Here is a 27,787-nt window from a genome sequence, read left to right on the forward strand (position 1 = left end):
ACTAGTTTCCCTAACTAAAAGGTGAAAAGCAACAGGAACATAAAACATGTCAGACATGCTAGGCTGTTTACTGGAACACATTTTATTCATTTCTGTAAAGCTACACTAAATATACACATATCTGTAAATGATTAAAAAAAATACTCTAACATATTTTAACATGGAATGTTACATATACAGTCGTTGCAACAAAATATCCAAGAACCTTGAAGCGTGACAGAAATTAAATGTGAAATCTTTCTTTATGGACTTCACGGTAACACTGAAATGCACAAAACTGCATTTCAAAAGTAAACTGAAGACAGTTCTTCGGACACTTCTGCGAGGGAAACCATGAGCATGTTGCAGCTCATAAAAGCAGCAAATTTGTATCTTCTACTGAATACAAACCTCTGCAAATGAACAGTGCCCCCTTTGTCATTAAATTATTTGATACCCATTCACGCAAGTGATGAAATCATTGAAGAGGACATGCAATATAAACTTTACTTCCAGGTGTGCTTTCTGAGAATATCTGTGCTACAATCTATATTTTAGTGTAAGCATTTCAGCTTTCAAGATATATTTAGCTTCTACTTGAGGTATATTTTCTGTGCTTGCATATTAAATAGTACTGGTGTTTATGATACAAATGTGTCCTTTGATGATCTCTCCGTTCAATGACAATGCATTGAACATATATTTCCCCAGCTGTGAAAGTAAAAGAAGCCATTTCCCAGTCAAGACCCAACATTTCCACATTGTCTTCAGTCACAATGAGTTGGCAATTCAAAAGACCTCAAAATGTGAATGACACAAAAATTACACATTCTGATATCCGATTAATAACATAACAAGACAAGCGGTATTCTAATGGAAAAACAGCAAAATATGTGTTTACATGGAGTTATTTACCATTGAACAGAAGGACATCTCAGTGATACTTCAGGTTGGACTGGTGGATAGTATTTAGATAAAAATACAGAAGAGTACATATTCCAGAATCTTGTGTAAATTTCCTCATAAATAACATACTTTTAAGGTCACTTAAGTTGCAAACTACTAGGTCACTGTACTTGCTGTCAACCACACTTAAAAGCCCCTAAGTACTGACATGAAAGCATTACCACTGCTACCATACAACTCCTAAACTACACAGCTTTATTGAAGAATGTATCTGACTGATTCATGTATACCAGTGAAACTACTGCTCAGCAGATCAGTTTGAGTGTGTTTCGGTGACAACAAAGAAATACAGGTAGACATATATAAGTACAGCCTCAAACAGTAACAAGAACAAGCACTTAAACTAGTCTTCTGATCTGATCCCTTTGCAGGCTGGTGCAGTGCTGTGGAACAGGCACTAGAAATCTGAATGCTCAAATTTTACTATTACCTGTTCTTTCCAGTAAGATTGTTAAAACCAGTCGGATTAAAACAACAGATAAATACAATGACACTATGCTAGAAGTTCATTTGACAGAAAAGTATTCTACTGATTTTTGTGCTGACAGCAAGTAGGCAACTTCTCTTAAAGGCTTAGTCAGGGCATATCTGTACATTAAGTATAATGCAAACAGCTTCTAGAACTTTCCTTATTCAGAGTGCACTGTACAGAGGTTTGGAAGTTTACACAGCTCTTGTAAATGGAGCAGTGACAGCAGCAGTGTATTAAAGAACAGAGAGGAGGGCTCCATCATGAAACCACAGCATAGTCGAAGCTCGGTAGCGAGAATATACAAGACCAACAATGACTCTAAAGGGATGGTTCACTTCAGAGGTCTTTTGATTTTATTTCAGTTTTGGTGTGTTTTTTAGCATATGTGTGCAATGAAGGTGCAATGATAATTTTTAGATACATTACCGATGACCAGCTGGCTTTATGATGACAAGTATAGGGCATTTGGGGTGCTGCACTCATGCAAAGTAGTACCGGCACAATATGAAAACTGATATTTATGTTTATAGGTATTTGTGAATAAACACTGTGAAATGTATCTGTTCATAAGTACAGCCACTGGAAACATAACGTTACTGTACAAACTACTCTGAATTTATGTGAAGGGCATTTTCTTACTGTAGACCATGAACCCCCAAAATAAACTCGTTGATGCCCCTTATACCAGCCACTGTAAGCTGGAAGGTCGTCAGAAAGTTCTGTAAGTATCTAAAATATCCCTCGTTAACATAAAAAAATCTCAGGAAACTATCCCTTTAACCCCTGAACTATCCCTTTAAAGCCAACGTGGGGTGAGCAGAAGCACTAACGGGCCAATGGGAGATATTGCTGTTGAGAGGGCTGTGAAGATGAACCGCCTCCATGGTGGGTGAGGAGGCCTTGCGGCTCGCTACACACTCACCGACCAGTTCACAACAAGCTGTTCTGTGCGCTCCGCTAAAGCGCAGGCCTCAGATGCTGGGGAGTGCAGATGGAGAGGGGCGGAGCTCAAGACCCAGGGGTCCAAAGCACTGGGGTGGTGCGGTGCAGCTGCAGTCCCTCCATGCTCTCCCCCCCCCCGTCTCTCAGTAGGGCCTCTTCCCCAGCTGCCTTCTGTCCGTCATGCAGGTTTTGGGCCGAAGGGCTGCACACACAGCGAGGGGCGAACAGAGTAACAATTACAGGGAAGCAGTTTTCTTTCAGGAAAGGCAGTGGTGCCAGACTGGAGTGTCTAACACTTACCTGGATCAGCTGCCTGCTTCTTTTTGCTGTGGTGGTGAACTATTTGGTTCTCATTTGTCATCTTAACATCCTGGTCCTCCACGTAGTTGCTATAAAAAGAGAAAAAGCAGTGTTTGTGCCGTCCCTCCACAGCAGCTGTGGTCAGGGTGGGGGGTGGGGGTGGCCACCACGACACTGAGACAGGTAGCAGGTCCAGGCTATGAGCAGGAACAGGGTGCATGAGCACAGACACAGAGGGCCAGGAGGGCACTGAAAAAGCACACTAGGGATTAGGAAGCAGGACAGGGAAGAAGAGACAGAGGAGGGAAGAGGGGTTATAGGAGGGTACAGGGGACACAGGAAGGGATAGGCGTTACAAGAGGGTAGAAGGGTTATAGGACGGTCGAGGCATTTCAGGAGGGTAGAGGGGATATGGAAGGGTTGAGGGGATGTGGGAGGGTAGAGGGCATATAGCAGGGTAGAGGGGACACAGGAAGGGATAGGCGTTACAAGAGGGCCGAGGGGTTATGGAAGGGTAGAGGGGGTGATACAGGGCTCAGGGCTCAGGAGGGGAGGAGGACCCGGGAGGCACAGACTGCTCGGTCTCACAGAGCGTCTGCAGGGTGCTGGGAGCGCAGGGCAGCTGTACTCACTGCTCCCGATTCCTGCCGCGCTGGGGGCTGGAATGGAGAGAACACAGGAGCTGAGCTCGGTATGAGTGCGCTTGAGCTGGGCTCAGACCGCCATGCACGCAGCCGACACGACGACAGAGACGCCGCCGCCGCCAACCCAGACAACTCAGTCGGCCGTACCTGATCACCGTGTTCCTCTCCCGGTGCGCTATCTTGGCGTTGCTGGTGAAGAGGATGGTGTGATAAGGCACCACGGGGTCACAGGTGGGTAGGATCCCTCTGGCCATGTGACCCACAGAGTCCAAGATGCCGTTGTACACCAGCAGGTCATCCACCAGGAGCTGTGGAAAAATAAAAACAAATAACTACTCTCTGCTTTCTATTACTGTTTATTATTATTTTTACAGGGGGGGACACCTACCCCAAATTCCTTCACTCCCCTTTGTGGAGTTTTGGAGTAGTTCCACAGCTTGATCATGGACACGGTCACTGGTTGATCAAATATGACATACACCCGATTCACCTGTCAACAGAAGAGACAGAAGGGATGCTGTGACTTCACATGGCAGCCATCTTGCTGATAATGACAAGGCACACTGTAAAAATGAAAGCCAATAGTCAGAAATGACACTCTTCCAGTGTGTGGGTAGACCTCATGATTGCACTGGAGCAGAACCTGGCCGGCAGCACTGTAGAGCAGTGGATGATTGGCAGTACTGTTACCAGGAGAGGATCACTGTGGGAAATCTGGGTCTCTGTAGACACCAGTGACGCTGTGTGGTTAATTGGGTGCCCACAGTCAGTCTGCACAAGCTACAAACGAACAGTCCTCCTTGAATTCAGTGTGAGAGACATCAAAAAAGTGTGTGGGGAAAAAAGCAGCGACTGACGCAAAGTTTTTGAGCGGTGTCTGCAGTCTCCCAAACTGACGAACGTTGTAACAATGAGCTCAAAAATACAACTAGGGATTCCAAACTGGGAGAAAAGGGAGACATTAAAAAAAGAAAAGCAAAAGGCCACACTAGCCACACCTATGTCCTCACTGAAACACAGAGACGCCTCACCAGCCCTGGCAGCACTGGGGCCAGCCACATATGCCTGCCGTCGTCGGTGTCGTTCACTCCATCCACCAGCTTGTCTGGAGTCCGCACGTCTCCGTTCACACTGTCCAGAACGTTCACGCTGTCTGGAAATGCTGCAATATCTGAGCACGAGTTCAGAAAGCGTTTCTCCTTGCAGGCGATTTAGATTAATCCAATGTGTTCCCACAAGTCTTCCTCTAGAGGTCGCTGCTCATCCATGATAAGACTTCCTTTTGAATCTGGACCGGTATGCAGGTTTTTGTTTCCACCAATTATCCTGGCTAAATGAGCTAATTAGCTGTATACACGAACAATGATTCACTAAAGGATTACATCACAGTAAAAAATTGCATTTAGGGCAGGGCTGCCCGACCCTGTTTCTCGAGATCAACCGTCATTTAGGTTTTCACTCCAACCCTAACAAAGCACATCATTCAACAGCTAGAAATCTTGTTGAGCTGCTAATTAGTAGAATTGGGTGTGCCAAATTAGGGTTGAAATGAAAACCTACAGACGGTATAACTTCAGGAACACGGTGGGGCAGCCCTGATATAGGGGCACAAGAACTGTCTTCAGTTCTCATTCATTTGCTTATCAAGAAATGTGGCTAAAATGTCAGAAGCCGTAAATTTTACGGATGATTACATAATTAAGGCCCGAAGTTGGCATGTTGCCCACCTCTGGTGTAGAGTAATGTCCAGTCAAATTAACTAAATCCAGACAAATGCACTCTGCCTGACAGTAACCTTGTTACACCATCAGAAAATAATTTTGGCTGTGCCCCACTATTAAAGGACACATCTGCATAGAAACAAAACACAGAGCCCCACTGTGTTTGGGGGGGTGAGCGATGCTGGGGGCCAGCTGCAGGAAGGATACTGTTATCGCTGAGGGGGATCTTGGCGTCGTGTTGGTCGTAGAACTCCAGCCCGTTCAGGCCGATGTAGTAGGGGTCGCCCCAGGTGGTGAGCAGCTGCAGCTGGAAGATGACTGACAGGGGGAGTTAAAGGGAAATGCCACCCTGGGTTTTACTTTTACTTGTAGAAGAGTAGTCGTCCTTCCTGATAAAAATGAGCTCTCAGCCAGCTCTCTGCCTGTAGCGATTGCAGAGATATAGCCCCAACCTACTGTGCAAGCTCCGACTTGGTGCCTACCTGCTTTACTATGGACTACAATGGGACAGGCACATGCGGTCTATGGGCAGGCTTCAGACAACGCCAGTCACAGGTTACCACTCTGACTGAATACCTCCGGTTGGGTTGGGTGTTACTACTTGGCCTGGAAGCTGTTCTTTGCGAGAGGTTAGCATTATTTGCCAGCAAGCTACCACCAAAAGAAAGAAAATCTACGTTTATGGAGTTCAGGAATTAATTTTTACCGGCTACCGCGCAACGAGGGTGAGCCTGGTACTGTTTACAGTTGTAATGGTAGCTATCCTGCCTCTCTGTGAGTTTGGTCAAGGCCCCCTTTACCTAGTTTGGGATGCCGATTGTAGTTCTCTCCATTTCTGTGCCTTTCTTTGTCCAGCCACTAAGAGAGACTTAATCAGTTACGCTTTGATCTGTTGAATGAGTCTAACGTTATTTCGTGGTGGAATTTGCCTTTTTGGAGGCGAGCCAAAAACGAGCGTTGTGCACGGGCGACACCACCCGTCTGTGAACTGTCCCGCCTGCGAGGGGCGGAGCAAAGGATACATCCACAGGGCATGGGGGGAGCCTCGTAGTCCATGCTGGCCTTCTCCACTTTCTGTGGGCTGCCCCTGTTTCAGAAAAGCAGGGGTCTGCTGTGAGGGTCAGTACAGTCACCATGTGCTCCATCGCACCTCAGGCTCACATTTAAACACAAGCATAATGTGAGTAATGCAAACACTGCCTTCACTTGAACCTGTACCTCAGTGCACAACTGCACTAACAGCCACTTTTAAATACACACACCATGTTGTCCAAGGTACATTGAACAAATGCAACAGGTTAACTCAAATAAAGGCTCCTACATGAGGAGCAATCACATTAATCTACAGAAGTGGCCAGTGACTATAATGCATATACAACAGTTTTGGTATAAAATATACAAAAACATGGGGGTCTCCAGTGGCGTAGCCCATAGAGCGCTTTCCACATGCTCATTGCGAGCCGCGACGTCGGCGGTTTGAGTCCGACCGCCGACCTTTGTCGCATGTCTCTCACTCTCTCCTCCTAGTTCTTCCTGTCTCTCTACACTATCCTGTCTAATAAAGCTGAAAAAAGCCCCAAAAAATATTTTTTAAAAATATATACAAAAGCATGAACTATGAAGATATTACAAATGATGCCACCAGATTAGTAACCTTACAATTCAATGACAAGTAATTAATGTCAATCATAAACCAGGAATTCTGAAAAAAAAATGGACTACTGAGGAGTCAATGTTATGCCACTGACTTGTGTAACTGTTGTGACTCTGTGCTCCTGCAGTAAGCTGTCTGCAGGTAGTCGATGAACAGGATCTCTTGGGCAAAGTCGAAGTGGCAGTTCCCCGGACCCTTCCGGATCAGAAAGCCCTCGGGCGGAGAGATGACCACGTCGTCCATGGACACGTGCATCACCTTCACCTGCGGGATTAGAGTGTAACCGTTAGCACGATCATAGCGTAACTGTTAGCACGTAACCGTTAGCACGTCCTCAGTCCTCATGGCCGGTGCAGAGACAGCACAGCCATGCAGGTCTGCGCTCAGAAAGGCCACTCACCCCTCTGTACGTGTCTTCAGGAGACTTGTTGTAGTTCCAGATGCGCAGTCCAGCCACGGTCTGGGCCTTCTCGAAGCGTACGGTCAGCTCGTGCACGCTGCCATAGGAGAAGGGGATCAGCCACATGTGTTCGTCCTCCATGGTGATGTTGTGACCATCAAACAACCTGTTGACACAACACAACCGGGTCACAACCTTTTAAACCAGGTCAATCCAACTGCTTCATAGAACACAAGCTTTAAACCAGGTAACAACCTGTTTACGGAACACAGCCAACTGTAACATAGGCTATTCAATATATTACGTAATTTCATATTGTATATATGGAAAATAAAATTAATTCATTAACATTACACTATTTATCACAATGTGGAGAACACATGATTTTATAATTAAAAAGATATAGCTACCAAATTTTAAATTAATAACTAAAACTTAATTTCGAAAAAACACCTCTGTAAATAACCAGCTATTGAGTTATTCATCACATTGAAGCATAAAAATTGACTCTGAAAAGAAAAAAGTGATCCTAACCAATATAGAAATATATGCTTTTCAATTATTCATTAGCTAATTTGCATATGTTCCTAAAAAAATAAATAAAAGTCAAAATACAAAAAAAGTTTGCATTTGTGTCCACATTCAAAATATACAAATTTCATTTTGCATTGAGGAAAGCCATTTTTCTCCTATTGACCTGTGGTACCTTCCTTTTAGTCTCTTAAATAACTTAAATAAAAATACTTAAATAACTCGGACACAGCCTCTCCAGTCAGCCGAATGAAAAGAGCTCCGCTCCTCAACTCACTTGTCCAGGGTCCGCAGGTCCTGGCCATATTCTGGGAGCTGGTTGAGGTCGCGGGGGGAGGCGTCCACCATGCTCATGTCCAGGGGCAGGCTCTGGCCTTCCTTCCCCACCACCTCCAGCCCGGTCAAGCCCAAGTAATGAGAGTCGCTCCAGGTCATGCTCAGGTTCATCTTAAGGCCTGTGGAGAGGAGCAATGAGGTGATGATCTGATAAGACACGGAGCAGTTTTAGACTGTCTCTCTGGAAGAACAGAGAACTCACACTTTCCGCTGTACATTCCAGGAACCTGCTCCATAGCCACTTCAGAAAGGCTGTCTGTACTGGGAAGTAATTTCACCTAAAACAGGAGCAGGGGCACAAATACGAAACAACAATTCAGCACATAACCATCATTTCACACGTGCTCTTATCCAGAGCCACATACAGAAGTAGAGAGCATCAGTGTTTGTTTCAGGAATACAAAAGATATCACTAAGAAGGCATAGAAGGCCCACTTATAATCAGTAAGTGTAATGTTAAACCAGTTAGAAAAGTTAAAAAAATATACATATATACTACTACACAGATTTTTATACAGCAGGTCTATCTTTTCACAGCTATACCTACAACATTATCCCAAAAGTAAATCCAGTCTTGACTGGTGGGTCTTGACTACAGTGGATAATTTTCAGTACAGAAATGCTGGTTGGTCCAAATATAGCTGAAATGTAAACCCACGCGCTGGTCCTCGTCCCTGAAGCCGGCCTGCGTGAAGGGGCGCTCCTCGCCCTCCCCGTCGGCGGTGCGCGGACGCTGCAGCTCCTCCTCGCTCACCAGCGCCTCAGGGCTCTCCGCCTCGCCCTCGAACGTCTCGTCGAAGCGGGACATGGCCTCCAGGATCTCGTCGTCCGTGGTGAACAGGATGGTGTCTCCAAACTGCTCCAGGGCTGCCAGCCGAAGTGAGAACAGTTTCCCTTCGTCAAGGCCGCGCTTCACACTTTCCGTACAGAACGATACTCGTTATGTAACGGAATAAATATAAAGCCCATTACAAGCACAAGAACAGGCAGATTTCACAAGTACAGCTGTACTAACAAACTGACACTCTTAAGACACTTCACTGCAGTACATTTAAAAATATCCGTAATAAGTTTCCCCTTTATGTCCCTAATTTGGGATGAACACTGATGCTCCCACTACAATGCCCACTGCAGCCTCCATTGTTGTTTTGGGAGTTCAGACATTAACAGGATGAGTCATCCAGCAGCTCTCTGCAGTGTATTTTTAGACCAACATTCTGCCTTTGTCCCAGGGATACCATACCAATGCAGGCTCTCACTAGAGTGTATGTACTGCAGCAGAGCGTACCGAGGGGACGGCCATACCTCCAGACAGGGTGCCCGAGGCCTTGGCGATCTCCCCCCTGAAGATGCACCTCCCATCCAGAAGCATCTCCACCTCCTTCACCCCGCGGAAGGAGTGGATGCGCGACTTGTTGTAGTTCCAGACGCGGATCATGGCCACCTGGCAGGGGCTGTGGAAATCGATGAAGATGACGTGGGGGCGGCCCGAAGTGAAGGGGGCCAGCCAGAGGTGCATGTCGTCCTGCGTGCGGTTGACGCCGTCCACCAGGTTGGCCACCACGCGCGGGTCCCTGCCGTAGGCGGGCAGCACGTTGATGTCCGGCGGGTCGGCGCGGATGCGGGCGGGGATCACGGGCTCCCCGCTGGAGCTGAAGATCTCCACGCCGTTCAGGCCCACGTAGTGGCGGTCACCCCAGGTGGACAGGATGTTGATCACCAGCCGCTGGCCCTGGGGCAGGACGGGGATCTCGAACTCCTCGTCCCGCTCCGTCTCGCTCGAGGGGTCGTCCTCCGGCTCCTCCGGGAGGTTCTCCTGGCGGGGCGTCTGCGGGGGGTGGCTCCCCGCCCCAGTCCCCGCCCCTGCCCCCGCCTCGGGCCGCGCCTGCCGCTGCAGGAACTCGTCAAAGATGTCCCCCTCGAAGCCCATGTTGGAGATGCGGCCGCGCTGGCACTGGTTGAACTTGGTGAGCGAGTCCCAGGACTCCATCAGCGTGTCATCCTGCTCGCTGCGCCACTGGGCCCGGGGGGTCCACTGCCGCCTGCTGCCTCCGGGATCCTCTGTGAGTGGAGATTGCGACAAATGGTTGAAATTCAAGTTAATGAGCAATTTAACAGACTAATCAGTGGTCAAGCTAGCCAAAGAAATGCTGCATCTTCGGAATGCAGGACATTTAAAAATCTCAGGACATTTTTTTTTTTCCCCATAATATGCCAACTCATAAAAATAACGCAATAATAGAATTATGAACAACATACAGTTAAGACATTTTTAACAGAAGTGGGATAAAATAGCCCCATGTTTTGGTGTCCCAAACAAAATGCTTTTTTTGTCACACAGACTAATAATATTTTTTAAACCCGAGGAGTGATTTCCGTTTTTAATTTACTCATGTTGAGCATGCTGGCTAGAGCGTGACATCTCATTTTTGGCTTTTCTTTCAAAATCAAGTGCTTTCTTTGAACTTCAAAATGTTACCAACGGCTGTGCAACTATTGTGATCAATAAACAACATGAATGTCAGACACCGAAAGATGACCTCCCCAAAGAAAGGGGTAATTATTTTGTTGTGGTTCAAGTTTGGGTCAACGCCCCTTGTAATCTTAAAAAAGACCTCGGAATATCTGCTCAACATGAGTAAGCGAAATAGCGCGTGACATCTCATTTTTGTCTTCTCATTTACATTAAGCACTTTCTCATTGAATCTCGCAATGTTGCCAACGGCTGTGTAAATATTATGATCATTAAACAACACAAATGTCAGACTCCAAAAGACAACTGGCTCAAATAAACAGATCTAATTATATTATTGTGGTTCAAGTCTGGGTCATCGTCCCTTGTAATCTTAAAGACCTCAGACCTTAAAGACCTATCTGCATTTATAGAACAAAGTGTTATTTCCCTGCATTTTGGCTCTTTTCTGAGTAAAAAAACAGAATCATGTATTAATGCAACCACTAGTGTATTAGCCTACCAGAATCTCCACAACATACTTCAGCATTTTCAATTGCCTAAACCTTCTCTCTCTCACAGCAGCTGCTCTTGGCATGTGCCCTGGAAAATGTCTTGCGATAGAGAACACATTTCTGCAAATATACCACTGACAAGCTGACAGCCAGCTGCCTGGAGGATTAAAGTGGGATCACTACAATGCAGTCCTGAAGTTATATGACTATCTGCTGCCAACATAATCTCAGTAAGTCATACAAAAAAATTTCAGAATTCACTAGAAAGTTCACATGTAGATCTGCACCAAAAACATACAGCTGATTGTTCATTGCGCCTCATTTCTCAGCATGAAAAACCACGATTATATTCAGAAAAACTCAACAATTAAATAACTGGCTGGTTGGCTGTGCCTGTGTAATATGTCTGAATGACCACTGCGGTACACAGAATTCAGTCATACACACAAGAGCCATAATGCAAACATGCCCCCAGTTATCCACAATTTTGCAGTCATTAAATTAAAATCGTATAAAAGTCTTGTGTTTATATAATGGAAGATGAACAAAGTAGCAGTTTGTTAGTACAGCCATTAGTAAATGTTCAATCACGGACTACTGAAAAGCCATCTGAATCATAGCCAAAATCTCACTGTACTATACTGAATGATTATTATATTATATATATCTATTTAAATATTATTTATCTTATTGTTATTTATTACTTGTATAGTTCTTTTTTAAATAAATATTTCAAGGATACTCCACAGCCATTCAGTGCAAATAATTTTTTTCAGTGTCAAACCATAATGCAGAAAACATACTGTATATTTAACAGAAAGTTACAGAAAAGCATCCATCACAACATATAATATCAAATTTGTACACCCTACTACCACTTCAACGTTTCCATCCTTTCAATCAACCACCAAGTTACAGCTATGTCTTCCCATCAAAAGGTGTTACCAAAAGTGCCAATGACATTATGTTAGAACCCCTTGCCTTCAAAACATTCAAACTAGCAACTACCCAAATACACCTGTGCTGCCTTGAAGATTTCATGAGCATCTAAAATGGCTAAAGGAGATACTGTATTTCTGATGAGATTAGATAAGATAATTCAACTAGGCCTATATAAGGTGAAAGTCAAAGAAAAATAATTGAAGAAACAGGTGTTTCCAAAAATAGAGTTCAAAAGATTATTGCAAGATAGAGAAAACCACTGAAACCATCACCATCACAAAGACAGTACCTAAAGATTTTATCTTTAAGAGATGGGGGGAGAAAAACAAAAAGAAAAAAGAAAAATCGAGCTTGTGATCTTTCAGATTCAGATCTGAAGAAATCCACAGGTGTTTCTGTCAGTCCTTCCACTATGAGAAGACTCAACGCTGTGGGTCTGAAAGGATGTGTCGCTGTCAAAAAGCCACCACTGAGAAAAGGAAATAAATACAAGAGAAGTAAAATTTGCACTAGCACACCAAAGCTAGACACTTGTAAAGTGGAGTAAAGTTTTATGGACCGATGAGTGTAAATTTGAGATTTTTGGAAGAGAAGGCAGTACGCGCTAGGGATGTGAGCGATTCGTCGACTATCAGTTGCAAGTACGCATGCCGGATGGTCAATTAAATAATCTCAAAAGAATTTTTTCAGTTATCAAACCATTCCAATAAAAGATCACCAAATGCCGCCTCGTCCACTGCTCTGAGTAAATAGAGGTGGCAGGTGGGGTTTGTTGTCATTCATTGTACTAACAGTCAGTCGAAAAGATGTCCAGCTGGCAAAAGCGTGCCGTGTGCGATGATTCTGAAAAGCTGAATGAAAACACTGTTCAGTGCTGGCTATAATCCCCTAAACCACTTGTCGACATCTGTGATGTTAACCCACCTAAGAACAAAACATCCAATCCAAGAGATCACAGAAAACAAGCATCCAACTTCATAGTGAGACCTTGTCAGTGTGACAGTTGTCCAGCTGAAACTACAACAGATTTCAATGCTGAATGGTAATAAAAGACAAGCTCCCCACGGTTATGCGAAGAACCATCACAGTTTGACTTCAATGTAGTGAAACGCCTGCCTCTCTCTGTACCATTCTTTCATAGTCCAACTATTTTGTAAATGTGTGAACAGCACTAACAGAAGTGCAGAAAGTGAAGAAGCACACAATCATTGAGTATACCGGTAAGTCCATCACGATCACTATCCGCTGAATACACAAACACCAGTAAATGAGGACAAATTAATAATTGCTGGCCACCTCAAAGCAACAGCAACAATAAGAAAGTGCCAACGATCCCAGCTTTGAGAACAGAAATAACAGCCCGTGTCCATGACAACTTGGCAATTACCGCCGATCCTCTTGTGCAAATAATGACGGCACTCCAGAGACTCCTCCCGTGTTCAGCTTATCTGCTTCCAAATGACCACACGCTACAACTTCATTTCATGCAGCTAAAGCCCTGAGTCCCTGACCTAACTGAACTCAAATCAAATCTTGAAATTCCAGTATAAAAATAAAAATTCCAGTCCACAAGGCGCAAGGTCAAAAACACACCAAGGAAATACTGCAAAACAGCATTTCAGCAGAGCAATCCTTTTTTTTTTGATGTGTGGTGAAAAATGTATTTTTATATACTATATGGAGTGCAGAGAAGTAAGCTCATAGCACAAAAATCTGAAGAGCTTCTGTTGTGGGTACTCTACATTCCCTGGAAATGGGCAGCCAGGTGCACAGCATCAGATGTGCCACAGTGAATAGTTTGCCTTGTGACCCTGTTGTCCTTTTTAATGTTTTTCATTTAATTATATTTTTATTTATCCGTACTGGCTGCCCCTCTCCCCCATGACTGAAAAGTTTAAAGCGAATTATAGCTCTGTAAAAAAGCAATCTAAATAAAGTTTGACTAAAGGTCATTATTACATCAGGTGAAAAGTTAACTTGATAAAAATAGTTCAGAAAAGGGAAATGGAAAAAAAAGCAGTACCTCGGCCGGACGGGTCAGCGGCCCAGTCTCTGCTGGGCTCCGGGTGCTGAGCGCTTCTCCTGGTGCTCCTCCTGCTGCTGACGGGGCGGTCCCCCCTGAGGCGGAGGTCCTCCAGCAGGTCGCCCAGGTCCAGCGAGTCTGAGCTCAGCTGCACCGGGGAGCGGCTGGGCTCCCCGTTCTGCTCCCTCTCCCCCCACAGGGCCGAGCTCCTGATGGACTTTCCCGGGTTGCCAAGCAGCTCGGGCATCGCCGAGGGTTTGGGGTTTGGGGGCTGGTCCGAGGAGAGCCAGGGGGGCCTCTCCTTGGCCCCCTCGGCGCCTTCCTGACTCCCAGCGCTCAGGGGCCGCAGCCAGGGCGGCGTTTTGGAGACGGGCTGGCAGGTGGCCGCCCGCCCCATCACGCGCTCCGGCCGCTTGTCCAGCGGGGGCTCTCCGTCCGGGGAGGTCCTCCCGGCCAGTGGGGGCGGCGGAGAGGGGTCCTCCTCTGGACCGGCTGGCCCCTCGCTCATGTCCTCCGCCTGCTGGGTGTGGCTGCTGCCGCTGCTCTCCTGGCTGCCGCTGTCATGGTCGGAGGGGAGGTCCTCGGCCGCGCCCAGGCTGTGGCCCGAAGAGGCGGGGCTGGGAGACACGGGCTCCTGGGCCAGGGCTTGCAGGTCGATGGTGGTGCTGTAGTCAAACACCTGGTTCCCGCAGCCCCTCTCCAGCTCTCCTTCAAACACCAACGTGCTGTTCAGGTACAGCCTCACGTGCCGGGCGCCGATATCCAGATCCTTAAAGAGACAGCGCGGCAATTTCAGCACTCCCTTCAGAATACAGACAAACACACAACTTAAACCAAGCCGGTCGGCCTCGATACAGACAAACTCCCAGAGCAGCACTGCTAAACGAACGCCGGAGAAGAGCGAAGCCGCATGCAGTGGGAGAGCAAACACAGGTTTGAGTCTTGTTTACACAAGACTCTCCTACTCTACAATAGAGCATCCTCCCTGACAACCTGCCGGCTGTCTCAATGTCGTGTGCCGCACGGCACAGCAGGGGACCTGGAACCTTCCCTCACTTATCGCACACACCGAGAGAGGTGAGAATCTCCACACCAGCCCAAACACGTGGGACGGTGCCGGTTCTCGGAAACTCCACAGTAACGAATAACGAATATGAAACACAACCAGGAGGATGAGACCGCTGATCCAGCTCTAATCCCACAGCGCTAATCTCCCTCTGCTCCACATTTAGCAGGACAACACTGAAAAATCCTTCAGGCAGCACCCCATCCACGCCTCATCCACTCCAACCTCTGTACTCCTGTACCGTACCTCTTTTTTAAAAAGAGCCCAAGGAGCAACAGCCTTGCAGAACATCAGATATTAGAGGGTGTTCTCAGGCCTCTTTTCTGTCGATGTGGATTACTGCACGTTACGCAGCCTGTCCTGAAGACTTGAGCATGCATATGCAAGATAAGCATCCATTTCTATGCTGAGACTTGTGAGATAAACAGCTTCCCAACACTATGTTCTAGATAAGACAGAGACACCACCCAGCGTCTTCCTACTGTCTGGCAGCTGAAATTAGGTGGGGTTGAAGTTGGGCAGTACGTGACTGGCAGACCCTCCCAGCGCAGTAGGGTTGTGGATGACAGCAGTGTTGATGGGGCAGTAGGAAGCAGTCTTCTCAATCTGGCCCCATCAGTGAAAACGCATTAGATATCCCTCCCCTCCTGGGCACTACAGTTTGAGGGTAGATGATATTTCTTGCCCTCTCCCTTCACCATCTTCTATATAGTTGAAATACAATGTTTTGCAGCATGTTCTAAATATACAGACTTAATGGAAAAATACAATAAGAAATGCTGAATTGCTGATTATTTCCCCGATAAATTATTGTCATTTGACACTTTGATGTGACAGATACACTTTGAATGACCACATTCTCTTCAAATGGTAAGATGAAAAAACACAGGGCCAAGTTACTTGAAATAATTTAGGAAACGTTGGGTAGCAGAATTGCTTTGGAATACAGCTTGTTTAATTTGAGTGAGCCAATACTGTTTCTTGTAACTTGGCCTGATTTTGATATCAGTACTTTTAATGGCATACTTCGATTTTACAAGTTTTAATAACTTATAACATGCTTTGTATGTGTGAGTAACTTGGCTTTTTTGTACGTTGAAAATGTGTTTTCATCAGACATCATTTCTTTTTGTACTGTGTTTGTTATAAGTAAGTGATAATAGTAATGCAATTGCAGACAATGAGAGACATGCATACACATAAATGCATGCAAACACACATACATTCTAGCTGAAACACACAGGCATGTCATTTTTCCTTTACCATGAATGACAAATAAATGTGTCATATTTTTAAATGAAAGTGTTTTTAATGGGTGTATTGTATATGACAGATCTGCTAATTGTTTGTATGGCGGTAGAGGATATATAGGGCTATCGAATACCAATTTAGAAATGTGGCTTTGCAGGGTACTACAGTGAATGTGACCGTTTTGACTTGAACATTGATATACCTGCTGTGAAGAAGTCATCAGCTTGTTCCAGTTTCTATACAACCAGTAACGTTACCTACAGTACCAGACAGAAGTGCAACGCAGATTTTGATGCTTAATTTCAGAGCCGTCTGCACTAACGTTATATATTTGGTCTGTCATCTCGTTAGCAAGGTAGCTAAAGTTAAACTCTGTCGAAACGCCAAAAGCGGAACTGTCTTAAGTGTGGGTTTATTTGGATTTCAACAATAGAAATGAGTTTCCCCGCAAAGATTATACAAATGCCGAAGCAATATTTTAAATGTTTTATTTTCAGTTAGCCAGAAAGCCATTGTAATTAGTTAGAAGTTTGTTTCAGTCAAAGCCTGTCACTTATCCAAAAGTCCCACTGGCAAATGCACTACCCAGCAGCATCTTCTATATATGTCTATTTTGTGTGTGTATCCAATGTATTTATTGGCTGATGTGCCTAAATGTCCAATCGGAAGATGTATTCTTTGTGGGTGTGGAGCATTTGTGATGATGTAATCATCAGGAGAAAAAAGAGGAAAAATGCGAAACCCCCCAAGTTCATTATAGTTGAATTATAGTTCATTATAGGGCATTATAGTGTGGACGTATGAAGTAGTTTGTGAATTTGTGTTAACATGGGGTCAGAAGGTACAGAAGTTAATCTTTTTAAGGACCGCTATACCGTCAAATTATCAGTTTTTTTTACAATCGTTTCATCAAGAACAGAACTGGCTGGACTAGTCATAAGAACTCAAACCCTGTCAAGCACACAGATCTTACATTGAGGCTCCGGTTGTAGTTCCAGATCTTGATCCTGGAGATGCCGAAGTCAGGAGAGCGCTCGGGGTTGCGGACGATGAAGTAGAGCTGGACGGGCGGGTGGAATGGGCAGGTCCACATGTGCCTCTCTTTTGTGGTCTTTCAGTTCCAATCAGGGAGAGAAAGTGCAGCATTAAACAAGCACAGCGCAGACTGAGCTGTCAGCGTGTTTTGATTCGGGCCTGACCCTCGCTGAAAAATGACAGCGCAAGGCCCAAACCACGCATAATCAAATCAGACTCGCTCCAACCACATTACCCAGAAGTAACGGCACTCTATTTTGGGCTTTTGATTGACAGATGGGGTAAATTGGTTCGATTCACCTTGGTTGGTGGATAATAGGCAGGGAAAAAACAAGCACAGACAAACAGCTGGGCCTTGTATTCAGAACTGCAGGCACTGAAAAAACCACAGCATAATTAAGCTGCACTGGATCCAGAAACAGTCCAATCTCCATACACGTATGTACGGAGGACCTGAACTTAACCAGACGGTCTCTCAAAGAGCTGCAGAGACTCACTTTGGCTTTCCCGTTGACCAACGCCCCCAGGTTCCCCGGATGGTCAGTGTTCCGGATGTCCAGGTCGTGGGGGGACACGTAGAGCTTGCGGTTCCTCCGGCAGAAGAACTGCACCTCCGTCAGCCCCACCAGACTGCTGCTCCCCCAGTTGGACAGGATTTCCATGGTGACGTAGAGAGCTGCCGTCACCTCTGCAGACGCCCGCGACCTCTGTTGGGACAACAGAACCGCCATTCTTCTCTGCGCCATCGCCCACTATGCATCCCGCTGGGCCCGGCGGCTCCTGGAAAACGCTAATTCATTCAGACGTTTGCAGCCAGCGTGACTCTCACTTGAATGCTTGTCTTGCAAAACAAGAAAAGATGTCAGCTCTGAAACTTCTCTGCTCCCACACATGCATTACTATGAATGGAAATCAGTCTTCCTTTCCACTGCTGAACTGAGAGACTGGCTTTAGACACATCTTGGAATATAGATGGACAGTACTGATAAGTTTATCCAGGGCATACCATACAATTTGACTGAAACATAGTACTCACTGAAATACCCTCTGCATTTAATTTCCCTGAATCCTTGACTGATAAATCTGTCTCTGCATATCTTACGTGAAACCCAATCTCAGGCTACCTTAAATTAAACCCTATCTCTGTATCTTAAATTAAGTTCTGTCTCTGCGTATTTTAAACAAAACCCTGAATCTATGCATCTTAAATGGAACTCTGTCTCTACGTATTGTAAATAAAACCATGTCTCCCTGCATTTTCACTGAAACCTGGAGGGTGTTTCACGAATCAGGATCACAGAGCAGGCTGGATGACTGCACCGAGTAAAACCTGGAACCCTCCCAAATCTAGAACATGAACTGTAAAAAAAAGCAAAAAAAACCTGTTCTGGGTTTTACTCAAGACAGTTTTCCAGTTAACTCAGTAATCCTGCTTTGTGAAATGATCCCCTGGTCTCTTAGTACTGTTACTCAAATTTAGATGCTTCCTTATTCTCTGACTGGTCCTTTAGTGTGAATATGAAATACACTCACTGCTGGTTTTCCGCTGCTGGTCTTGGATATCTCAGGGAAATCCACATTAGTGTCAGCTTCAATTTTTTCCAGTGCCTTCAGAAGTTTCTTCTGCTGGCTAGGATAAGAAAGGAAATGATGGATATGAAAATGGATATAAAAGCATTCACATCTCATAAACTCAAAACTGGTTACCTGAGAGTGACTCACTTGAATGACTTGTACATAACACAGAAAAATGATTCATTGCAAGCTTCAAGTCCATCGCACAGAATACAGATGGAATTTACTCAACAAAGTAGGGCTGGGTAATATGCCACAACGATAATTATCAAATGCAGTAACAGTTTTTGCCACCATATGGTGTATTACCTTTCTCTTCGTATTCTTCTGTTTAATTACAATGAAGCGGTAGTAAACAACCAAACTAATGAGGCCGCATGAAAAGCTTCCGGAGAAAAAAAAATGTAAGCACTTTTATCGACTTGGTGTTGATAAGACAGCCAATAAACAGCAAGGTTGTACAGTTTCCATGCGATCATGTGATGTGTTTTTGTAAATCACATGGAAGCTGCGAAGCCTTGCCGCTGGTTGGTTGTCTTATAGCAGTGGTTCTCAACTCGGGCCAGAAAGGGCCGGTGTGGGTGCAGGCTTTTGTTCCAACCAAGCAGTTACACACCTGATTCTACTAATCAAGGTCCTTAGTAAAGACTCCAAAGGTTGATTAGTAGAATCAGGTGTGTAACTGCTTGGCTGGAACAAAAGCCTGCACCCACACCGACCCTTTCTGGCCCGAGTTGAGAACCACTGTCTTATAGTCACCCAATGGATAGACATTTTTGCGGAAGCAATTCACACTGCCTCAGAAAAGTGGTTGTTTACTATGCGTCAGGCATAATTGAAGAGAAAAAGGAAGGTAATATGCTACATGTCAGGACGGAGTGTGGCACAGTGGGTAAGGAACTGCGCTTGTAACCGAAAGGTTGTAGGTTCGAATCCCGGGTAAGGACACTGCCGTTGTACCCTTGAGCAAGGTACTTAACCTGCATTGCTTCAGTATATATCCAGCTGTATAAATGGATACAATGTAAAGTGCTATGTAAAAAGTTGTGTAAGTCGCTCTGGATAAGAGCGTCTGCTAAATGCCTGTAATGTAATGTAATACATGATGACGGCCGTTATTGCATTCAATAATTATCGTTGTGATATATTGCCCAGCCCTACAACAAAGCAGATTTCAGAACAATGTCTAAAGGTAATTGGCAAAGGCAGAACATCTAGAGTTCATACGAGTAGATAGGGAGGGGGGAGGGAGTCAGGGATTGGTTCTGGGGTTCTGGTGTTGGGGGCTGGTTCTGGATGTACCTTGGCTCCATGAGGGTGATTCTCTGCATGGCCTTGGTCACCCCACTTTCCCCAAAAGCCTCAAAGCCATTATTTAAGTCTCTCATCTGAGGTGTAACGAGACAAACCAAGAGGAGTGTGAAATATAACAAGTCAGAAAGGGAGTGTGAGTCAGCACTGTACAGAGTCCTTATTGATACTGCCATATGTAGGTGTGATATTCACAGCAAGAAATGCAATCGCAGGTACATACCCACAATAGTAAATGACAGGAGACACAGTTCTATGAAGATTTATTGCTTACCGGCCTGAGTCGCGAGGCCCGATGTGCGGGCTGCAAGGGGCTGTTCTCTCTCTGTAGGGCCTCGAAAACCTGGCCAGCAGTGTCCTCAGGATCCCGCTCCTCTAGCACTGATTTCCGGGCTGCAGACAGGGGGCGCTCCACTCGACTCCATGGCCCTGAGGTGAAAACAAAGAGAAAACCCATTAAACCGATTTAACCTCTGTATTCTAATGTCACATTCAGCTGTGATGTGTTCTGGACACAGATAAAATAACAAGAGTATTTTTACATTTTGATTCACAGAAATATTTCCATGTCTGTCCTGAACTGACAACAAGCTACATTATTAAGGGTCTGTGCTCACTTGAAGCATCTCTGCCTTGTGTGGAGGGAGGGCAGTCAGGGGTCTTGTTTTTCACTATGACCGGCTTGGTAGGAATGTAAGACTCCATGTTGTCTTTCCTCTTTGCTGATAGCGTGCGCTCTTTCCTTCCACCTACAGATGAGATAGATCCACAGTAGACAGACAGCCATTAAGTATGCAAGATAAACAATTCACAGATTTCACAGATCTCAAGTTACAGGCTTCCAGAGTAGCAACTTGTAACTTTGGTAAATGCCACTGCACAACAGACACAGAGCTACATGTTTTCCTCAAAGCTGATACAACAGAAGAGCGGCTCGGGCTACCACTGTGGGCGGGGCCGAAGTCCAGCACGATGAGGTCTCCAGGATCGAGGCGGTGGCTGGGCATGCTGCTGGGCTGCAGGTTGAAGGCAGGGCCCTTGGCTGGCAGGCCGAGCTCCTCCAAGCTCTCCGCGCTCTCTTCCCTCTCTATCTGCTCCTCCACCCACTCCTCCTCCGACTCCTCCCCCGCGGAGTCCCGGCCGCAGCGCCTCACGCCCACGCTCACGCTCGCCTCCAGGCTCCGCCGCAGCACCTGAGGACGGGCGAAGCAAGCTGGCGTCAGAGCCCGGCCTCGGCGACGATGGCGGACGACGCGACGCTGCCGTCGGCGCGGCCACCGACCTTGACCTCGTCCATGCTGAGGAGGACTCGCTCGCTGCGTTCCGCCTCGCGGGGGCCGCAGGGGGCCCTGGGGCCGGCGCGGGCGTCCCTGCGCGGGGACTGAGCGGCGGGCTGCTGAGAGGGAGGACACACAGGGAGAAGCGGGCTTACACACCCGCCCCAGCAGCACAGCCCCGGGGCCCGGCAAGCGCACGCACCCCCTACCTCCATGCTCACGCTCTCATAGGGCTCGAAATCTTCCGAGTACAGGTGCTCCGGGTGAAGCCGCAGGACAGGCCCGTTCTCCGCCTTAATGTGGACCGAGCTCTGCAAGGAGGAAGGACCAGACCCAGAAATAGGTCACTGCGGCTCAGCCTAAAGAGGCGTCCCTACAAAACTCACAAGTGCTGCTGGGATGCTTTCCCACACACTCCTTTCATCCACTCAGCAGACTGACACAAAAACATAATAAACAATACCGACATGAAATAAAATGCAACAACAAAAACAGAGGAATATCTAGTGTCCCCTTCAACTCCTCCTTGTGGAAATTTTCAGTCTAGTCTACTTCAACCCTCTCAGACTCCGGAGCTATTATGGGGACAGCTATCATTTATTAATACGAAGCTTTACAATGTTCTGGCATTCCACTTGACTAGGTACTAGTACTCACTGTTCCCAAGACCACACTCCTGCACAGCATAAGAAGATTAAAGATCTTCCTCCATGTACATGACGTGGGTATGCAATGATTAGCTGAGTTTAGATATATCACTCTGCTTACATGATTCCTATTTATGCTCTGTAAGATCTAAACTTTAATGACAGCCTACCTGAACCCATTCCTTCCTCTGGACTTTCCCCGGAGCAGTCTGACTCCTCTTTTTCTGTCCCTCCTGCAGATCTTCCTGGTCTTCAGCTTGCAAACCGCTCCTCCTAGAAGCATCTGGGAGCAGCCAAGTCGCAAATCACACACATGCGCATCCAGAACGGACACCTATGCGGCACTGCTGAGCGTAGCCAAACTCAGACACCAGCAGCAGTAGCAGCAGCGTGCCAAACAGTTATCATCTACTGAGCCTGAGGCTATCACTTATTCATTTGGCCCGAATATGTTCTTATCCGGGGGACGTGCGAGAACAGACTCAAAGCGAACAGACTCACAGCGAGGGGGCGTGCATTAGAATGTAAACAGGGCTGGGAAGCAGACACTGGCAAAGACTTAGGGAGGAAATGGGGGATTGTGGGAGAAGGGCTAAGTTCTGCTCACCAGCTGTATGCGGGGCCCGGGCTACAGGTGGAGGCGACATGAGCACCTTCTGCCCCCGTCTCTGGGGCTTCCTGTTGGCCTCAAAGTTGGCCCCATTTACGTAGATGGAGAAGCCCTGCTCTAGACGTTCCAGCTCTATGTCTTTGGGGCTTTTAGCCTTCAGCCGTTTCAAGATCCTGACGGAGAGCGGCAGACACAGGTGACCTTAGTCAGGGGGTGCATTTGCAGCATGAAGATCTTGTCAAATGGCTTCTGACACAAATATTCATTCATCCTATTGAGGCACATTTGACATAAGCGTATTTTTAAAAATCAGGTGCCATGACATACAACCTTACTGACATATAAAACCTCCCCTCTCTGCTTATGGGCATGAGTTGTTAAGGTAAAAGAGAGAATCTGATCTGTGCTCAAGTCAAATTGATTTCAACATGGGTGAGAACCTTCTCAGAGGATGTCACAGTGTTGTACTCAGTTTCCTGGCACTAATCATGGCTTGTTTGTATTACTTATTGACTGACAGTTATCTCCGCCAGTAACCTAAGATGCTTGCGCTAAAACCCAATAGTCACACCTAACCTGTTTTTCTGTTGAAGGGCGATTAAATATTCATCAAGTCTCTCCTCAATATCTGCAGGTGAATGCTTTCTGCCGGGGCTCCCGTAACACTCCTTCAAAAACAACACACTGGAGTCAGACAAATTCCCATTGCAGCCTTTCTTCTGCATGCCACCTCATAGCATGAATCAACAGTGGATGGAGCATGTCTGAAAATAGAATATCATGCAAGTCATATCAAATGTCATATGTCGATACTGAAGCATGTGGACACAGAAGGAGAATAGGTTTGCAGATGTTTCGATGTTCCTCGAAGGAAGATTCCAGGCTACAATACTGTGACATTGTTTTAATTTGCATATCGGTGATACAAAACATATCCCCGGTCCTGTTTTCCAGTTCTGTGTAGTATTTTACTTTTCTCCAGCTAAACTTGAATTCTGCAGATGATGTGACATCATGTGGTGATATTGCCACAGTAGGCTGTACACAGTAGTGCAGCCTAATATGTGAATGTGTCTACAACCTGCTATAGCACCAACTGTAAGCATCAGGTATTTGTTTCAGCCCCTTACAGACAACATGTCAGGGGTTTTCCCTTGAATCCCTGCTAATTAACTACAGAGAGAAATCAAACGGCCTGGAATTTTCCTTTAAATGCAATGGACTGAAAGTTTTCAGATGCGGAATTACATTGAAAGTCCGAACAGGCACAGTTAAAATGGAAAAACATGATAACATTATTATAAGGATCAGGAGTGGTGAAGTGGACTTATCTAAACAAGCTTAGAAGCAGAAAGAAATGGCAATCCTACATTTTAATCAAAATTATATGGTATAGAAGTTTCCACAGCCACAGGCCTGTCACTTCAATAGATGGACAGTGTGTCTGACTACAATACACTTTCAAGAGTGGGAGAATTCCAAATCTGACAACTATATAGGCAGTAATTGCAATGCACTCAACTTTCAATGCACCTAATTTGTAATCAGACAAAGCACCAATTTCTTATTGGCTAATTAAGCATTTAACATTACAGAATGTCCACGGTTGTGTATAAAAATGCTGGGCAGACCCAGGTGCCCATTATTTTAGCTGCCATTGCTAGAAGAGATGTCATGACTTTGGTATAAGGGGAGCTGTTGGGATACGCTCAGAATGAGCTTTACTGATGAATACTGCTCAACAGAAATCTGGCCTAGCCATGACGAATAATGTTACATGCAGAAAGAACAATAAATCAAAGGGCCTCTTACACTCTCTCTGATAGTCAACTACAGCATCTGCAAGAGACAGACAAGGATAGGAGGCAAAGAAGCAAAACAGGAAAAAATGATGCAGGCTTTGATCGATAGAAAACGGAAAAGGAAAGAATGGGAGGCAGGCACGCGAGATAGTGCCGTTTCGCGTCTGGCTGTGGCCAACGTAACGTTACCCGTTATATTTCACTTTGTGTAAGAACTGTAACATACCGTATAGCTACTAGCTCTTCGTCCTTTCTAACGTCAATGTGAAAAGTGACTGACACCCGTTGAATACACCAATTTCAGTATGTATTTAGGATTACGCGCGTTCTTCATTCGAACTGTTGGTCTGATTTGATTTGAGATAGCTAGCGTTACGAGAAATACTTAAACCTGCAACTGAAGAAGCCAGAGGCAAGTTATCTCGTTGGCTAACAACATAGTAAACGTTTTGACCATTATCGGACTAATTTTAGCTAACCACGTAACGTTAGCCCCCAAAGTCATTTATGTGGAATACGTTACTTTCGCAAAAGACAATTGGATTTTGACGTCAATTCACTTCAAAATACTTGCTATGCATTTTGACAATAGAGATTAGTCCAGTCGATCTTAAATTGAATTTTAAAAACTGTACTACAATTAACGTCAGGCCTACCTCTTTATCCGTGGTTGTAGGGACGTACGTTTTGGATCCCCCTGTTTTTGAAAGTGAGGAAGCCAGTTAGGAAGGTAAAAAAAAAGATTATTTAAGCTGTAAGTTAGCTAGCTAGCCACACCATTAACGTTGATATACATCTTGCACGCAAAAGCTTGCCAAGTCAACTCATTTCTGAAGTGAAGGAAACCATTCAGATTTGATAGTTCTTTCCCTTTAACTTTCTTTCAGGAAAAATTTGCATTTTGGAAAATTTGTGCAGTCCGACTACAACAGCCAAGGTAAACTGACGAACAGATGTGCACGCAGTTTCGGAGGTTGGTCCCTCCCGCTGAGACACATTCTTACCGCATTGGCAGGGAAGTCCACACCGTGGCTAAAAATAAGGCCTTGCTAACTTTCGGAGCTTGTGTCTGTGTTAGCTAGTTAGTGATAAACTGTCCATCGATTATTGTCGCGAGTCTCTAAATCGAAATTTCACACCAGCTACGAGCGATGCTAACGCCGGTAAGCAGTTAATGATCACACAACGTTGCAAAAAATATGCTCAATTTTAGGATAGTTATCTGATGCTAGCTAGCTGACGTTAGTCTTGTTAGTAATAGCAAGCTATCCAGCTAGCTCATCAAAACTGTCAAATTAGCTAATTCACTTTCATTTATGGCTTACAAGCCATCAGTGGCAATTTAAGGGCTTCCGACTTGAAAGTTAAGGCTAACTTACAGTCCATGTCATCTCTTTGACTGCATTCTTTCTCGTTATTCAGAAATGTTCAAAAATACTCATGTGTCCTCGGTGTGTTGATACAGTTTGTGCTGGTTACCAGGAGAACCCTGGCCAATAGCGAAAGCTCTCGAAAGCCGTGGACACGCCCCTCCTGGTTCGCACTTCGGCATCCTTTGTGTACAAACTCGCTCAGGGACATTCAGTACGTCTACATACACTGAGTGATGTTGACAGCCATTAGCTGATGACAGACCATCACTACTATACCTTAATGCATTTACATGCTTACAACCTAAATATAAGGAAAACATGGGATGTACACGTACATTCTCCTCTTCAGATAAAACTATTTTATTTAAGACCAAAGAGGCGAGAGACTTTGCATGATAAAATTTTGCTGGTGAATTTAAAACGAAATAACATGTGCATTAGAAACAAAGGTTTTAACTGTACTTTTTTGTATTTTTGTTCCTGTTTCGGAAGTATGTTTGCAGTTCCACAACATGCCATTAGAGGTCAGAGCTGATAGTACATTATTAACACCAGTATAGTAATTATATTTTGCTTGGCCGTTGCTTATGGGACAATATACAATGCATACTTTTGTATTATCTATACAAAGATAAAACATGGATACATTAACATTATTTGTAGCAAAGCTCTGGACTCCTAGGACTATTCTCAGAGGTCATTTGATGCCGAGCTATACCAACCATTTATAAAGTCAACTTTGTAAGCGCAGTTTTCTTGTCTTCAACTGAAAACATTTTGACCTACCGACCTGTTACATCTCTTCAATGAATACAGTAAAAACTTCAACTAAATATCTACGTTCAGATAAAATTCAAAGAAGTGTCACATAACAAATGTTCAAGAAAAATTCAAGCCAAGCAGCAGCATTGCGTCCCGCAGTGTTGAACTTCAATTAAATAAATGGGAAGACTTTCTAAAACACATTTTGTGTTTATTAAATCAAGGATGAACAGGAGTGACATATTTACTCGGAAAACAAAGGCATTTACGGGGGACAACATTATTCTTTCGATAAATTTGACTACCAGCAACAAGTTCTGTAGGGTCATCTTGAAAGGCTTACAGCAAGCTAGCTAATCATTTTCAAGCCTACTTTCACCCAGAACACTTTGGCTACATCTAACTCTGGGTGGGCAAAACACCCAGACCAAGTCCCCTCTTATTCAGGCCATACTCTGGTGCGGGTGGAGAAGGTAGAAGCATCCACGCTTGGAGCTCAGGTGCAGTTGGGAGCCGTGCAGGTGGGAACAACAGTTTAGTCGGAGCACATTCTGCCTGCAAGCCTGAGATACAGAACTCTGGCAGAGACCAGAGGATTAGAATACAGCACATTTACCATAACTCTTACATCTCACCCTCTGAACAGCAAGGGGCACATCTACCCAATTAAATTACAAACAGATTCAATCAGGTCGTTAAGGACGTGGGTGGAATGAGAATTGGACACTTGTAGTTGTAAGTCCTTTTCCCATATTATAGGGTCCACTTTGACAGCATCATTCCCCTGGTATTTTGTTGGTTTAACATAAGAGGCCATTGGCTATTGGTGTAGTGGGAAGTAAACTAAGGGTGATCTCTGTGTATCCCTGGTGTATCAATGCAGCAAATATCCCAACAGTCTGTCAAGTTGTAACAACAACAGACAGTAGCAAAATAAATATCCATCCATAAATAAAATTATTTAATGGTCCACTTTCAGTTATTCAAGGAACAGCACTGAATGAATAACACTGTCATGAATCACTGCATTGTATATTAAGCAGTAATAATGGAAATGAAATTTGCTTCGAATGCAAATAGCACTATTCCCAGTTAAAAGCTCCTGTTAAAAATTATTTTGTTGTGGCACTACTGCAATCCATGAAACTAAAACTTGAACTTAATTCACATGAAAGTGGCAAATGAAATCATGCGAAGATAG

At 45.1% G+C, this 27,787-nt stretch overlaps 1 protein-coding gene across 6 annotated transcripts; it reads right to left on the bottom strand.

Annotated features, from left to right (window-relative positions):
- Positions 1-61: 61 nt before the first annotated feature.
- On the bottom strand, positions 62-27,769 carry LOC135248052 (katanin-interacting protein). Of its 6 annotated transcripts, XM_064322227.1 has the most exons (28): positions 25,831-27,769; positions 25,108-25,148; positions 23,226-23,317; positions 22,647-22,822; positions 22,210-22,322; positions 21,398-21,703; positions 21,059-21,308; positions 20,733-20,864; positions 20,390-20,544; positions 20,107-20,192; positions 18,763-18,859; positions 17,727-17,936; positions 17,168-17,305; positions 13,878-14,646; positions 9,251-10,006; positions 8,604-8,812; positions 8,148-8,223; positions 7,887-8,064; positions 7,079-7,244; positions 6,773-6,942; positions 6,047-6,111; positions 5,232-5,342; positions 4,335-4,474; positions 3,692-3,793; positions 3,451-3,611; positions 3,292-3,318; positions 2,660-2,748; positions 62-2,561 (listed from the first exon to the last, which is right to left on the bottom strand). In XM_064322227.1, the coding sequence occupies exons 1-28, from the start codon at positions 25,835-25,837 to the stop codon at positions 2,503-2,505; spliced, it is 4,881 nt and encodes a 1,626-aa protein (XP_064178297.1). In that variant the 5' UTR covers positions 25,838-27,769; the 3' UTR covers positions 62-2,502. The 6 variants fall into 6 exon arrangements, with proteins under 6 accessions (XP_064178297.1, XP_064178300.1, XP_064178296.1 ...); XM_064322230.1 differs by lacking the exon at positions 25,108-25,148; XM_064322226.1 differs by lacking the exon at positions 25,831-27,769 and having other exon boundaries at positions 23,226-23,413; positions 25,108-25,122.
- Positions 27,770-27,787: the final 18 nt, after the last annotated feature.

The sequence above is a fragment of the Anguilla rostrata genome, chromosome 2, assembly GCF_018555375.3.
Source record: "Anguilla rostrata isolate EN2019 chromosome 2, ASM1855537v3, whole genome shotgun sequence".
NCBI classification, from domain to species: Eukaryota; Metazoa; Chordata; class Actinopteri; order Anguilliformes; family Anguillidae; genus Anguilla; species Anguilla rostrata.

What these genes read in the sequence shown, in the direction of transcription:
- LOC135248052 (XM_064322226.1), bottom strand. Translation starts at nt 23,374, where the DNA reads ATGCAGAAGAAAGGCTGCAATGGGAATTTGTCTGACTCCAGTGTGTTG. An exon ending in GCCCTTCAACAGAAAAACAG is followed by an intron (nt 22,823 to 23,225) that starts GTTAGGTGTGAC and finishes GCTCTCCGTCAG; the next exon opens with GATCTTGAAACGGCTGAAGG. An exon ending in GGGGAGTGAAGGAATTTGGG is followed by an intron (nt 3,612 to 3,691) that starts GTAGGTGTCCCC and finishes ATTTTTCCACAG; the next exon opens with CTCCTGGTGGATGACCTGCT.